Source organism: Apodemus sylvaticus, chromosome 10 (assembly GCF_947179515.1).
Source record: "Apodemus sylvaticus chromosome 10, mApoSyl1.1, whole genome shotgun sequence".
Taxonomy (NCBI): Eukaryota; Metazoa; Chordata; class Mammalia; order Rodentia; family Muridae; genus Apodemus; species Apodemus sylvaticus.
The window spans coordinates 51,225,377-51,240,493 of NC_067481.1; the positions used below are offsets into that span (position 1 = coordinate 51,225,377).

The window sequence follows — 15,117 nt, forward strand, 5'->3', positions numbered from 1 at the left end:
AGCGGCCTCCAGTGATAGGTTGAGAAGAGACAGAAGGCGGGACCTATTGGTCAGAAGTTCCGGGACAGTGCCTGGCGCCCCGGGGTCTTCACCAAGAAGCACAGGCTTTCAGAGAGACAACAGAGACTTCGAGAGCCCTGCCTCCCCAACAAGAGACGAGATCTCCCCCTCACATCCGAGCCCCTGTCCCTGCCAAAGGACCTATGCTCTTCTGCCCTTCCACCCTTCTCGCAATCCTGCCAAACATTATCGGTCTATGACTCGTGAAAACTACAACTTCCAGGGCTCCTTGCACGGGGCTCTCTGCTTCAAGTCAGGTGGTTCAGGTCAGGTGACAGCTGGCCGCGCTTTAACACAAAGTCAGCGAAGCCCCAAGAGTCGCTTACATTCCTAAGCGGTTTCTGGTGCGAGATTGTTGCTTTCGGTGAGGTCGGTCCACCAAGCCTGGGAAGCTGTCAGGTGAGAACCATCGCGATCAGGACAGCTACCCCTTTTTTCTGGTAGGACACCACCCACCCCAACAGACATTAGCCCCGCACCTCAGAGGGGCAACCTACCGCGAATCTAGCTTCTTTCAGCAGCGCCTAGGTTTCTAGCCTCTGGCCCCAACCCAGGCCCGCACATCCCCAGGTTGTAGGGTCAGGGTGTTGGTGAGCAAAAGCACTGACACCGGCTGCCAGCTGGTGTTGGTGGCACTATTCGGAACTCCTTTCTTGCCTTATGTGGCGCCGTCTAAATCTGGCTTGGAAATGTACAGGTAGCTTGGGGTTGGGTGATAGATGCTGATAGGACCGTTCCAGGAGCTCCTGTTGATTCTCCCAGAGAAAGAGAGGATACTGGGTCTTGCCTTTTCAATCATATTGAGGAAAATAACTGTCTATGCTTTGTGAGAGCTTGCTGGAAGCCCTGGGTGGTAGTAGTAATAACATTACATCATTGTTTCTCAACTTTTTTTTTATCTTATCAGTCTACCTCCTTAAACTTTTAATACAGCTGGTAAGCTCTATTTTTTGTATGATGACGTTTGGGAGGGAGATAAGCAATTATTACAGCTACTTTTCAGACCTCCAGAGCCTATTTTAGCCCCTTTGAGAATGTATGTCTTATATTTCATCTCACTGTAATTTTGAGGTGTAACTACCACTGTCCCTGTTTCCCCACTAGGAAGCATAGGTTAATAAGTATTCCAAAGTCCTACAGGTAAATGAGAAGTCTGGGACCTGGATAGTTCATCTCCGCAGAACATAGTCCTTGTCCAATCTATGCTATCCCTTGAGGAATGTGGGTCTCCCTCACTCTCGTGGATTGTGGCCAGTTAGGCCCACGGGGAGTGGGGGAGCAGTGGGAGCAGAGACAAAGAGGGATGGGTGTGGTGTCGGAGCCCTGTGCGTAGGTGTGGTGAGTGGCCACTCCAGGACCAGCTCATAAAGTATAAAGTTTTGGGGACTGAGGGCAGAAACATCCAGGACAGGCAAAGGTCACTGGCTGAGGGCTGAGGGTACCGCAATGCCCTATTAACATGGGGAAGCATTTCAGGAATCTCGGGGGCTCACTGAACAGGTTCTTATCAGGAGGAAGGAAATTGATCCTGGAATCTAACTAAGGCTAGGTGACATTCATCAGGTAGAGGCCTGTGCTGGGGCTAGAATTCCCCTGACGAGGTCAGAGAATGTGAAATTCCACTTGTGCTATCCAGTCATGGTGGACTTCAACGTTAATTAGCAGAGTTTATCCACAGAGGAAGCCCCAGGTTATGGACCAAGAACAGGACTGCCTCAGACACCCGACAAAGGGAAGCTGCCACAAGAGATCTCTGATTCCAGGCTGCTCTTGAGTCGTGGATAGTAGAGGCTCTTGAAATTGTGCCCTCTGATTGAGAAGTGGAAGATAGTTAATACGCACCATACCTCCCCACACACATACACACACAAGATGGGTATGGTGAGTCTCGTAACTTCTGCCTTGTAACTTACTAGCCTAGTTGTGTATTTGACCAGCTGATCTTTATAGCATTGTGGGCACCATCTGTTCTGCTTCTCCTTCAGGATGTCTTAGCCTTTAGCACACTTAGCTGACAGAGTGTTTGAATTTCACAGTGCTTCAGAGAAACTGTAGAAGCGGGTTTTTTTTTTTAATTTATTTATTATGTACATACCATTCTGCCTGCATGTGTGCCTGCAGGCCAAAAGAGGACACCAGATCTCCTCACAGATGGTTATGAGCCATCACATGGGTGCTGGGAATTGAACTTTGGACCTCTGGAAGAGCAGCAGTGCTCTTAACCTCGGAGCCATCTCTCCAGCCCACAATTTATTTGTTTGTTTGTTTGCTTGCTTGCTTGCTTGTTTTTTTGTTTTAAAGAGAACACTGCCAATGAAACGTGGGGGGAGGGGTGTTTGGTTGGTTGGTTGGCTTTCCTGTTAACTGGCTGCAGTCAGCAGCTGAGGGAAATGTGCAGACCTGTGCTCACAACCTCGGAGTAGGACTTTACACAACCCACACAGCTGCTCTGAGTGGCTTTGCCCATTACAGAAACATAGAGGGGTCCTCTCCGGGGTCTCCTCTGAGGAGGTTGTGATGCCAAGCCTGTGAGGTCAGAGCTGTGAAGGAGAAGCCCTTTATGAACTATCTCTGTCAGGGGTCAGGGAGCACGTTGGCCCTCACGAGCTGGGCAAATCCAACCCCGCCATGTCTTGTTCTTGCTCTGTTTTCTTCCCAGTTCAGAGAAGTCAGAGAACATGATGAGGAATTGGCTGCTTATTTTGACCCTTTTCCTCTTGAAGTTCACAGAGAAATGTGGTAAGTTTGAGGATGGCTTCTCAACTTTGTAAAAAGGAAACAGTGGAAAGAGTAACTTCTTTTTTTATTTAATGCCTTTATTGTATTAATAGTATGTTGTCTCAGCTTTTCATATCTAGGCATATTGTGGTGGGTTTTAATTTTGTTAGAGATGGAATTTTCTTCTCATGCTATTTATATAATGTAATTTTTTTTCCAAGAACCAAACTTCAAGGATGATGTGTAAAGAGTAACCTCTTGTCACCAAAGGTTTGGTGCTAGCTAGGCAACTTATGGTTGGCCTGCCACTCAAGAGAGGTAGCCAGGTCCAGTTCTGGTGTACGGACATTGTACAAAGAGCCAAATGGTTCCAAGCATAATTGACATTTTACCCGTGGCTCCCTCTTGCCCTCTCGGTATCAGCACAGGTAACGGTTGGTTCTTTAGTCAGCCTGTAGGACTGGCTCTCAGAGTCTCACCAAGCTGAGATAGTATCCGTAAAGAACAGCCTGTGCTTCTGCCCTCCAGACCTTACAGAAAGGGTTATGGGCCCTGGAAGACACTGGAGAGGCCTTGCACCTAGTTCTCCCAGACACAGACCAAGAAAGTCTACCTGGCCTCACATTGTAAGAGAAAATATCTTTCCCTTAGAGGAGACTGGAACTGGTTACAACATCCCAAGCTACACAGAACGCACACTGGATGGAGTTTACACATCCTTGTCAGAGGACTCCTTCAAATGCTGTAGTCATCCAGATATCCTTGCAATACCCAAGACATTTCTCCTTCTGTAAATAGCTGCACTTAGTATTCACAGTGCCCAGACCCATTTTAATCATTAGATAGGTTGTTGCTCCACAGCAAATGTATCTTAAATTCCGTCACTAACAATTTCCAGCAAACCTAGGGCATACCCTAGAAATCCTACACACGTTCCCTGCTGCACACACTGGAGCTGCACACACTGGAGCTGCACACACTGGCTACATTTGCCATTATGGTTGTCTGTCCTCTTGATGGCCATGGAGCTGCTCATCTGACCAGCTCATCCGGGTTTGGTAGCTGTCAGTCATGTTCTTTTGTAGCCACACCTTGTTAGGGAGGTAATCTCTGAAGAAAGAAAGAAGGAAAGGAAAGGAAAGGAAAGGAAAGGAAAGGAAAGGAAAGGAAAGGAAAAAGGAAAGGAAAAAGGAAAGGAAAAAGGAAAGGAAAAAGGAAAGGAAAAAGGAAAGGAAAAAGGAAAGGAAAAAGGAAAGGAAAAAAGGAAAGGAAAAAGGAAAGGAAACAGGAAAGGAAAAAGGAAAGGAAAAAGGAAAGGAAAAAGGAAAGGAAAGGAAGAAACAAAGAAAGAAACAAAGAAAGAAAAAGGCCTGGTCATACCACCTTTCTCCAGAGGGCTGCCACAGCCACACTCAGCCCTACATACAGACTCTACTAAGTCAGTCTCTGGGAAATGAGTGTGTGCGCTTATGTATGCAAGGGTGCATGAGCACATAATGGATTCTACCTAGGAGATAATGGCAAATCCTGCTTGGGCTCAGATTGCACAGAGGATGAACTGAGACTCAGTCCAGGTAGAGACTTCACAGATAAAGGAGGACTGGAACAGGCAGGGCCTCCGCTCCATTCTCCCCTTCTCTGTGAAGCTGCAGTGGAGACTGCTGTAAGTCAGAACCTGGAACTGGAATGGATCCCAGCCTCACCCTGCCAGGCTTTTCTTCTCTGTTGGGGGCATCAGCATCAAGGACAGCAGATCCACAGAAAGTCCTCCAGAGTTTGTCATTTCTGTCTCTGAGTGGGGCCTGTGACAGCTCAGTCTAGTGCTAGCAGCCTAGGCTTTGAAAAGAGGAGCTTGGGGTTCTCTGTTAAGTCATTTCTGGCTATGTGGGAAGGGCTCCTTTACTCTTGGAGGGAATTTCCTTGACTTAAAATAGGACTGAAAATTGCCCATTGCCTATTGTGATAGTTATCAAGTGGGGGCTAAGAGAATAACAGAAATGGTGGCATACCTATAGTCCCAGCACTCTGGAAGCTAAGTGAGGAAGATCAGTAGTGTTCATGTGCTCCAGGAAGACTTGGCAACAAAGAGAGACCTCACTCCCCCACCCCCAAAAGTACCAGCAGCAATGGCTCGGATGACGTGGGGTGCAGAGCGGTGCTGGCCTATAGCGGTGGCTCAGATCTATAATCCCAGCTCCGTGAGCGGCCGAGGCAAGAGAATCACAGTTAAGGCTTTCAGGAGCTACAGAAACAAATGAATTGAAGGCTACAGAGACCAATCTGCCCTGAGTAATCCATCCAGGTGAGGGGTCATGAGACTGTACTGTGAAGAGTCACATCTGCCAGACTTGCAACTTGGGGACCAGGCTGGAGAAAGCAGTTCAGATGTGGCCAGAGCTGAGCCCAAAAGTATGAGTGTCAAGCTAGTGAACACCTGGGGGCTGAGGTGACTCTCCCAGGAAATGTCCTTGCAGAGGAATAAAAGCTATCGGTGGAAAGACTAAGGAGAGAAACCAATTGACGAGGTTGGAGGAGACGCTGAAGCTCCTTCTTCCAATCTGAGCTCTAAAACATCAAGTCCTAGTTCTTCATCCATGCTGGGAGGGTTCCGGGTAGAGGCCTGCTGCTTCTATTCCTATGAGAGCCATCTTTACCATATTAAACACCTCCTCTGCTACATAAGATGCTCTGCCCTCTCCTAGTCTGGATCCCTGACCATGACTTCTAGGATGTGCATATCCTTGAGGTCTGTGAGGGGCAGGTGTGCCGTGAAGCTTTGAGCATGTCTGGGGGTGGCACATTGATAGAGGAGGAATACAGACATTACTCAAGGAAGCTAGCCAGCCATTCCCTGTAACCAGTGTGCTGGCATATTTGATCTCCCTTCTTTCTCCTGTCATTTTTGATGTTGGAGATTGGATTCAGGGTTAAGGGAGCATCTTAACCTCAGCCTCTCACATAGCTGGGATTATAGGTCTGAGCCACCGCTATTGGCTGGTACCATTCTGCACTCCACCTCATCCCTGAATCCAATCTCCAGCATCACTACTCATGCATATACTATCTCCAAGCTGCATGCCCAGTCAGCCCCTCACCCCAGAATGGTTTTCTAGGACCCAAACCTGCTTCCCTCACCCTGGCGGCCTGTTTGCCCACCTTTCTCCTGGGTTAACACCTTAATGCCAATAAGCAAGCCCTGATAGTGAAAAGTGAATGTCCCCAGCCACTGTCGTCCGGTCCCCAGCAGGCAGACAGCCTCAGCAAAGAAAGCATGCATGGGTTGAGCTGAGTCTGCAGGAAAGCTCAGAAGGTTCTTTAGAAATACATTAGCCAGCAGTGGTGGTGCATGCCTTTAATGCCAGCACTTGGGAGGCAGAGGCAGGCAGATTCCTGAGTTCAAGGCCAGCCTGGTCTACAGAGTGAGTTCCAGGACAGCCAGGGCTATACAGAGAAATCCTGTCTCAACAAAACAAAAACAAAAACAAAAAAAACAAACAAACAAAAACAAAAAAAAGAAATATGTTAGCCAGACCTGTGCCCATTCCAGAATGCAGGAATGACCAAGACCAAGTTGCTGCTTTGAATTTATTTATATATATATATATATATATATATATATATTTTTTTTTTTTATAACTTTTGGGTTCTGTGGTTCCTAAACTGTTTCTGGGGAACTCAGACTGTTCACACAGGGGAAGGAGAAGGAGGAAGTTCCCGTACTTCCTGCTCTGGGCTGTGGCCATCTGGCCCTGGTGCAGACATGGGAAGAGCACAATGTAAGCCTGGAAGCAGATCTAGGACGCAGGGCCGAGCAGCGGCTGGTTAGGTCAGAAGGCAGAGGCCCGGTGCCCCCTTCTCCCTGTGGGCTGAGCTCTCTGACATGATGGTGACTCATGTCACTGACTTGGGTCTTTCCAGAGTCAACTGTCAGTCTCACTGCTCCACCCACTGTGAAGCTGGAAAATGGCAGTTCAACCAACGTCAGCCTCACCCTTGGGTAAGTTCTCAGGCTCCATTCTGTCCTCAGCCCCTCCGGCACAGTCTGTGTGTGATGTTCTTGCCTCTTTGTCGAAGGACATAAAAAAGAGTGGTCCAAGTCCAGGACCTCAGAGCAGGGTCCCAGAGTCAAACAAGCACAGAGCCTAGAGGAAACGTGAGCTGTTCCCTCTACAAAAGAAAGTCTTCGGGTGGTCACAGGCGATGCCAGACCCTTCCCAAGAATAAATACTTAAGCAGAACTAAAGATGAAGGGGGCAAGGAACTGAACCACTGACCACCATAGCACTGTTGAGGTCACTTGCCAAAGTGAACAGAGTGACAGTATCAATGGGTCCCACATGTCCCAACTCACACTTTGCATTTGTCCAACTTGCTGACACCAACTGGTCCACCGTGTCTGTGGCTCCCGGCCGACTCAATGCCCTTTGCTTCTCCCCTGTCCTGGAAAGCCTGATCTCAAATCCAAGCTTTGGTGCCCAGGCCTCCTCACAGACCTGCTGCTCTGTCCTCTGCGCCTTAGACAGCTACCTCATGTAACCATCCAGCCTATCTGCTTACCGCCCCCCTCTTTGGAATCCTGAAATGGCTTCCTACATTTGAGGCTTTGATGGTTTGCTCCCAGAGAGCCTCATCTCCTTCAGTCCCTGCTGGCCTTCACACCACACCCTGCTCAGACCTAACCCTAACAAAGGAGCCTTTCCCCCGGGGCAGAGAACCATAGGCCGTGCCCCCTTGCTCCTGTTATTCGTAGCCAGAATGCCACCTCACCCCAAAGGAACATCTAGTCTCCTGATAGAGCAGAAGCAGGGTTCCACCTCCTACCTCTCCCAGTTTAGGGGCAAATATCTAGGCAACGGTATTCTCTCAGAGAAAAATGAAAGTAGAGCATAAATTCATGCAAAAGAAGCCAGACACAAAAACCTCTGGGCTATCAGACCATTTGTGTATAACATATAAAAACCTTGACTCCGTGGTGTTGGGGGCCTCCATTATCCTCGGGGTCAGGAAACTGGAGAGGAGCAGAACGGGGCTTCTGCAGCGTTGGAAATCCTGGAGGTTGGACATGTATAATCTAAGCACATCGCCCTTCCTGTCCCTGATTTCTAGAGAAATGAAGGCCTGGTGTGTAATCCAGAGGGTTGACTGCTATCTTACAGGGTCCAACTTCCCAGTAGTAACAAGGCTCTTATCCTCCATAGGGATCCACTAAATGTGACCTTGGTGATCACTTTTGAAATCACATTTCGTTCAAAAAATCTTACTATTGTGGAGCTTCCTGATGAAGTAAGTAACAGAACGTCACTAACGCTTAAGGCAGTGCTAGGCAACAAAACGCATTTTAATTAAGAGCTAATTAAATATGTCCCCGGCTGCCCCATGCCCTCATCCTAGAAATCTGTGGTTTGGGCTTTATCACACCCTTCAAGGATGAGAACTTTCTGCTGTATGGTTTGGAAGCTTTCACCTATCCAATAAGAGCTGTAGCTTCTGGGCTCAATCCTATAGCATAACCATGGTCAGTAATAATAGGGTGTAATGTATAGTCAGATGCCAAAAAGAGAAGCCTGAGGCAGAGGTGGTTCTGAGAACACAGAGGTTCTAAAGAACTTTAAGGCCCTGCCACATCCACAGATAGGAAGAATCAGCCTTACTTTAAAACACTTTAGGAAATGTCGGCGTTCTCAGTATAGAATGATTACCTAACATACCTGAGGCTTTAGCTTCAGTCCCTGGCACCAGCATAGGCACACACAGACACACACATGTAAAAGTACTTTTACTCTCTTGACATAATTGCTGTCCCCGAAGCCTACTGTCTCCATCTGCTAACCTAGGCCTAGTCCTGGAAGCTTTCGCCTCCGTACAGTCTTGTCTAGGCCTTGTTCTCAGCCTCTGAGACTCACTGCTGACTGAGCTCACCCTTTCTTGTTCTTTGTGAGCTCGGGCTGGCTGCTTCAACTCAGCTGTTCTGGCTCACACTCCTCTCCACACTGAGTCGAACTGGCCTCTTTCTCAGCCTCTCCTGAATTGCTCTGCTTGGTCTCACACTAACTTTGGCCTCAGAATAACTCCTTCTTATTCTCTGGCTCCTTCTGTCTTCACCTGTGTCTAACTTATTCTCTCTCTCTCCCTCTCTCTCCCCCTCTCCCTCTCCCTCTCTCTCCCCCTCTCCCTCTCCTTCTTTCCTCCAATCTCTGTACTCCTGTCCTAGTAAAACTGCCTCCTTTTTTTCTCCTCCTTTTCTCCTCCTTTTTGCTCCTCCTCCTCCTCTCTCTTAAATACCTTCTCTTTCCCCTTTCTTCTCCTGAGAGTTGGGCATATTCTGTCTCTGACTCATTCTATCAAATCTTTTCTGATTCATCATTTTGTCTGCCACTCAATTAGAAGTCACATTCAAACATGGATGCTTCCTACTACAAACTAAATTTAGATTAAAATTAGATTATATTGCACTATTTTTACTTCCATACAGATGCTATCCAGATCCCTGCTTCTCTGAGGGGATTTCAGTGTGGCTGGAAGATGACCAAAAAGGGGGTGGAAATCAGATGGCACAGGCAGGCTCTAAGCCCATCTTCTGGGAACAGGGCTGTTGATAAATACCAAGCAGAAATGACCACAAAAACATCTTGTGGTCCCACCTCTTCTGCTTTGCTGTTAGGCAGTTGAAACAGAGCATGAGAAAACATCTTTTGATGAATTTCGCCAAGCATCCCAATAACGGAAATACAAATAATACATCATGATAGGAAGCACTCGCAGCCCACCACATGCCCAGCTCTACACTGTAAGCTTTAGGGACATCATCCAAGCAGCGCTGTGAGGTAGGCACTGATATGATCTCCATGTACAGATGAGTAAACTGAGGGGTAACATGGCTAATGAGGGGAAGACAGCTATTTTACACTCCTTCAGTGCTTAGCCAGGAAGAGCCAAGGACCAGCCTACAGTTCTACTCAGAAAGACAGGTGGAAACATGGCAGGGTGGGGCTCAGGTTGTCAAGCCCAGTACTTCTTGTGGCTGGTTAGCAAGTTCTCAAAGAACAGAAGCAAGTGTGGTATGCCCCCACCCCATTCCCTGGTTCGCTGCCTAGAGCTAAACCCTATAGTTATACATGGCCACAGATCAAATTCAGTCTTCCTAACAGGTTATAGTGCCTCGCGGAGAGAAAAATGCCTCTTTCCAAGTGACTTCTCAAAATATTGGACAAGTGACTGTTTATCTGCATGGAAATCATTCCAACCAGACCTGGTAGGCTGGTGCCCACCCCCAAGTGGCCTCATGCAGGGGGAAGGGTGGCCATGCACAGATGTCCACGGGGACTTCCTCCCAAACCTTCACCAAATGCATCTTGATCCCAAATCCCTTTCTAGCCCCAGGATCCGGTTCTTGGTGATACACAGCAGAATTGTTAGCATCATAAACCAGGTGATTGGCTGGATCTACTTCTTGGCCTGGTCCGTCTCCTTCTACCCACAGGTGCTCCAGAATTGGAGACGGAAAAGGTAACCTGCCCAGCTTACAGCTGTCCCTGCAGGCCCCTATGGGGCTACAGGAAGTCACCCCTCTACGCTTCTCGCTGCCTGCTAGTCTGCTTGGATTTCCCGTGTTAGCTATTTGGTTCCCTGCCCAGTTCAGCCCTTCTCTGTGGGAACAATGACATCAAGCTTCAGGCTGGGTAGGAGAACGTCTGCCCTGAAAGGCTGGGCATCATGCCACACAGCTTCCAGCCCCAGAGACGAAGCACTTGTGCTTAGATGTAACAAAGGAAAAGTAGGTCTGGGGTCAAGGACTAGCTCTCCTGTCTTTACATTGCCACGGGTCTCGGGTCTCATAGAGAACTGCCAAGCAGTGATCCAGAGAAGTGGGTGCTCTCTCTCCTAGGGCCTCCAGGAGAAGCCTCTGAAGTGTGGGAGGGGAAGAGGGGATGGCTCTCAAGAGGGCCAGTTGAATGGCATCAGCTATGGTAATGGTGAGATCTCTAAGGAGGCTGAGGCCTCCTCTCCCATGTCCTAGGAGCTGTGCCCCTCCCATCTCAGGGGTTCCCTGCCTCACCCCTGCCCCACTTTGTTCCCCTCTGTCCCCCTGCAGTGTCATTGGTCTCAGCTTTGACTTCTTAGCCCTGAACTTGACAGGCTTCGTGGCCTACAGTGTTTTCAACATCGGCCTTTTGTGGGTGCCCTACATTCAGGTACGGTATCACTCACTCCCCACAGCCCACGCAAGCCCATGTGTGACTGTGTGTCTCTTCACCTCTCAGCTTCTCCTCACCCCCCAACAGGAGGAGTTTCTCCTCAAATACCCCAATGGTGTGAACCCAGTCGACAGTAACGACGCCTTCTTCAGCTTGCACGCAGTCGCCCTCACCCTGATTGTCATCCTGCAGTGCTGCCTGTATGAAGTAAGCAATGAGGCCTGGTGACCTGGAGGCCACTGGTGTCCTAAGCCAACCCCACCCAACTCTACCCTTCAAAGGATGGTGAGGTGATGCCCCTAGCCTTCTGTGGCTGAGTGGATTTGGGGTGGACTTTGCTGTCCTGTTCCTGGCTTAATTGAGGGAGTGTGTCAGGAAAATGGTATTCATGGGCCACGGGTAAGTGAAGTTCCTTGGTGAGGTGGAAGGCAAAGTCATTCATTATAGAGCGGGGGAGACTATGGCAGATAGGAGTGGCCCAGGGTTAGGGGTACCAGTGAGGACCCAACTCCTGGGAGGGTACGAGGAACCTGGCTTCAACTCTGTCTGGGGTCTCAGCACAGACTAAGTGTGCCTTTAAGAAGTCCTGGTGTCTCCTGGGAGCACTCCTGAGATGACAGCTTTAAAGTCTCCTCCACAATGTGCCACCTCCTCACATCATGCCCAGTGGGGGCTGTGTGACTCTCCTGAAGCTTGGTTTCCTTTTACCTTCTCTGTGACACTCAGCAGAAGAAGCCTCACTTTGGGACCGTGTCTGGAGAAAATCTGGGGTGGGGACAGATTCTGAGCTCCCTGGGCTTCATCCAGGTTATGGAATGAGCTGACAGCAGGACGAGATGGAGTACTAGGCCTCCGACATCGGGGTTCATGCCCCTGTACTGTTTGTTCCCTCCAAATGAGCTCTGAGGGCTCCAGCTCTGCAAAGTTGGAACTTGGTCCGCAGGGGCTAAAGGACCCACCTGGGTGGGCCAGGAGAGCTTGATTATAGAAGGGTGGGGATGGTGTTGGGGACGCTACACCTCATCCCAGCCCAGCTTTGATTCACCCACCCCCGAAACAGAGCCCAGTAATCTCTGGGTTTGACTCCTACCTTACTTACCCTTGTGCAGACACAGCCCCAGTGCCCTTGACCCCTCTTTACACAGGTTATACCAAGGCCAGGCTTCTGCCTCCAGTCCTCCCCTCCCCTCCCACTCACCCTGCACCCCTGTCCAAAGCCATCCCTTCCCGAAACCCTGAAGCAACCTTTGTGGCCACACCTACAAACGGCACCCGTCTCATCCTCAGCGAGGCAGCCAGCGCGTGTCATGGCCCTGCATTGGCTTCCTGGTACTCGCGTGGCTCTTTGTCTTAGTCACCATGATTGTGGCTGCAGTCGGTGTCACCACATGGCTACAGTTCCTCTTCTGCTTCTCCTACATCAAGCTCATCATCACGCTGATCAAGTATTTCCCACAGGTACTCCAGAGCCTTCCTGCGTTTCCATATGGCTGGTAGTATGAGGCACGAGGTACTGAGCCCAAGCCCTGCTCCTGTGGGGCAGGTTTTACCAAGCTAAGGAGACAGAACAGCAAATATAGAGCAGAATGAGAACAATCAGGAGGGGAACCGGGAAACCACCACAAAGGCCAAGACTTCCCTCCTGGATGGTAGGAAAAGAGATGGTACCAGCCAGAGACGCTCAGAGGGCACTGTGGTTTAGAGGAAGAATTTGAGGCTGGAGCAACAAGAAGAGGGGACTGCCCAAGAGACCAGGGGGCCATCAGGTGGCAGCTGGGCCTTTTTACAGGTGGAAGAACTAAGGAAAGGACTCAGTAGCTTTTCTACAATGACTCTAGCTCCAGTGCTAGAGCCAGACTCCACACCAGAAAGTCAGGCTCCCAGCCACATTCCTACATAGTGTGGAGTCTAGGCTGAGATCAGGGACAGAATGACCGAAACTGTGAAGAATCAGAGTTCCAGTAAGACACAGTAGCACATACCTGCATTCCTTGTACTTGGAGTACCCAGGAAGCTGAGGGAGAAGGATCATGAGTTCAAGCCCAGACTTAGCTACATAGGGAGACAACATGTTTTTGGTTTTGGTTTTTTTGTTTTTTTGTTTTGTTTTGTTTTGTTTTAAGGGCTGTGTCTATTCTAAAGGGTAGAGAAACTAGAAAGCATTCCCCACCTCATCCCATCCCATTGGAATCCGGAGATGGTCAAGGGGAAGGCAGGGAAAGGAAACTCGCTTGCCCTGCCTTTCCCTAGCTAGTTTGTCAAGGTCCATCTGTCTGTCCCCAGGCCTACATGAACTTCTACTACAAAAGCACCAAGGGCTGGAGCATTGGCGGTGTGCTCCTGGATTTTACAGGGGGCAGCTTTAGCCTCCTGCAGATGTTCCTCCAGTCTTACAATAATGGTGAGTCTGCCAAAGCCATTTCTACCCAGTGAGTGGAAGCACGGGAGAGAGGGGCTTCCTGGGACCCTCTAGGTCCTTCAGTTTCCTGGGAAAATGGGGGTGTTGGAGGTCCCAACATCCCACACACATCCACCTGCCTTAAGAAATTCCTGCCTAAAACCCTATGTCCCCTCTGGCTATTAACAGACCAATGGACATTGATCTTCGGAGACCCAACCAAGTTCGGACTTGGCGTCTTCACCATCTTCTTTGATGTTGTCTTCTTCATCCAGCACTTCTACTTGTACAGAAAGAAACCAGGGTACGACCAGCTGAACTAGAATCCAGAGACCCAGTATAAACAGCCAGGGCCTGGGCCCTGGTAGGAAAGGTTGTGTCCAGCCAAGGCCAGAGAAGCAGCTGGTGCACAGGGCTGGAACAGTGTGCCAACAGACAAGTGTTCTCTTCCTCAAGGGCCAAAAGCCTTAAGCTCAGCCTGCCCGCCTTCATGCAGGCCCCTCCTGAGCCATAGAGGACTCCCTCTCTGGAACAGACACCTGACTCTGCTCGACACTGAAAGCCAGACTTCAGGCGGTCTCTCCCAGCGGAAAGCTCCAGCCCTCTGCTGGAGGCACCCAGCCCTCCTGCATCTTGATATGCCATCTCTCTTTCTTTAAGGCTTCAGGCAGCACACACAGGTCCCGACAGCCATCCCAGCCAGAACTGGGCATCAAGTTTGCAGCTGATGGCCTTGCCCCAAAGCACCAGTATTTCTGGGAGCAGCTTGAAAAGCTAACCTTGCAACTGTGAGAGCCAAGGGTGCTTTGTTCCACTGCAGTGTTCACAGGGACCAAGCAGCCAGGTGCTGTGGCCAATGGACTTGAAGGTGCTGATGCTGGTGGTGGAGGGGAGAGAACTGTGGGATTAGGCTTTGGGGTCCTTCCTCTCAGGGCCACTGTTTTTATACTCATTCTATATAACTCTGCTCCGGTAACTGCAGGACAAGTGGCCCAGGCCAGTGCCTGGTAAAGCATGTTTCTGATCCCTGAGATGCCTGCCAGATTGGTCTGAAGTGGACCCAGACCTGCTGCCCTCTGGAGCTTTGCACACAAAGATACCATAATAACTTTGTGATTTTTTTTTTCTCCCAAGGGATATTTTGAAATGGCTTTTCTTTTGCCCTCTTTCCTACCTCCACTTTCTGAGAGTCAGATGGAGCGCCGTCTGAGTACCCATACTCCTAACCTCACACCTATGGACCAGCCTGTGCCTTAAGGCCCATCAGTCAATCAATCAGTAGGCTCCCCTGAATGGGAAGGGAGGCCTCCTTCCCCAGCCCCAAACCGAGACTCCACCTTCTCAGCTTTGAGGAGCCTCGAGTCCAGGAGCTTACCTCCTCTATTGTTTTTGGTCCCACCCTGATCCCACCTCTTTCCTTCCCATCCCAAGTTATCCTTCCTATGCCAGGTAGGGAAGGGACCAGGCTGTGCCCTGAGTTTATCCGCCTGCCCCTTTTGTTTTTATAAGACTAATATTGAGGGACCCTTGTATTTCTTTCCTTTGTATTTTGTTTTGTTTCATTTTGGTGGAGTATGTGTCCTTAATTAAAAGGTGGCTTGTTTCCTATTTGTACACTCGGAATGCTTACTAGATGCAGAAGGCAGTTATTCTGGCCTTCAGAACCAAGTCCTGGGGGCTTAGAGGACCTTTCTTACCCATGTCAAGAAATACATAGAGCTGTGCTGTGGCGTATGCTGATTTGAG

At 49.4% G+C, this 15,117-nt stretch overlaps 1 protein-coding gene across 3 annotated transcripts; it reads left to right on the forward strand.

Moving 5' to 3' along the window:
* The first annotated feature begins 321 nt into the window (after positions 1-321).
* Ctns (cystinosin, lysosomal cystine transporter) lies at positions 322-14,979 on the forward strand. 3 transcript variants are annotated; one of them, XM_052194662.1, is made up of 12 exons: positions 322-459; positions 1,739-1,941; positions 2,720-2,799; positions 6,697-6,775; positions 7,977-8,061; positions 9,927-10,030; positions 10,153-10,284; positions 10,871-10,970; positions 11,061-11,180; positions 12,261-12,431; positions 13,257-13,374; positions 13,561-14,979. In XM_052194662.1, exons 3-12 carry the CDS (start codon positions 2,739-2,741, stop codon positions 13,692-13,694), a joined length of 1,104 nt encoding a protein of 367 aa, XP_052050622.1. In that variant the 5' UTR covers positions 322-459; positions 1,739-1,941; positions 2,720-2,738; the 3' UTR covers positions 13,695-14,979. The 3 variants fall into 3 exon arrangements, with proteins under 3 accessions (XP_052050622.1, XP_052050623.1, XP_052050621.1); XM_052194663.1 differs by lacking the exon at positions 1,739-1,941 and having other exon boundaries at positions 13,561-13,675; positions 14,032-14,979; XM_052194661.1 differs by lacking the exon at positions 1,739-1,941 and having other exon boundaries at positions 323-459.
* Positions 14,980-15,117: the final 138 nt, after the last annotated feature.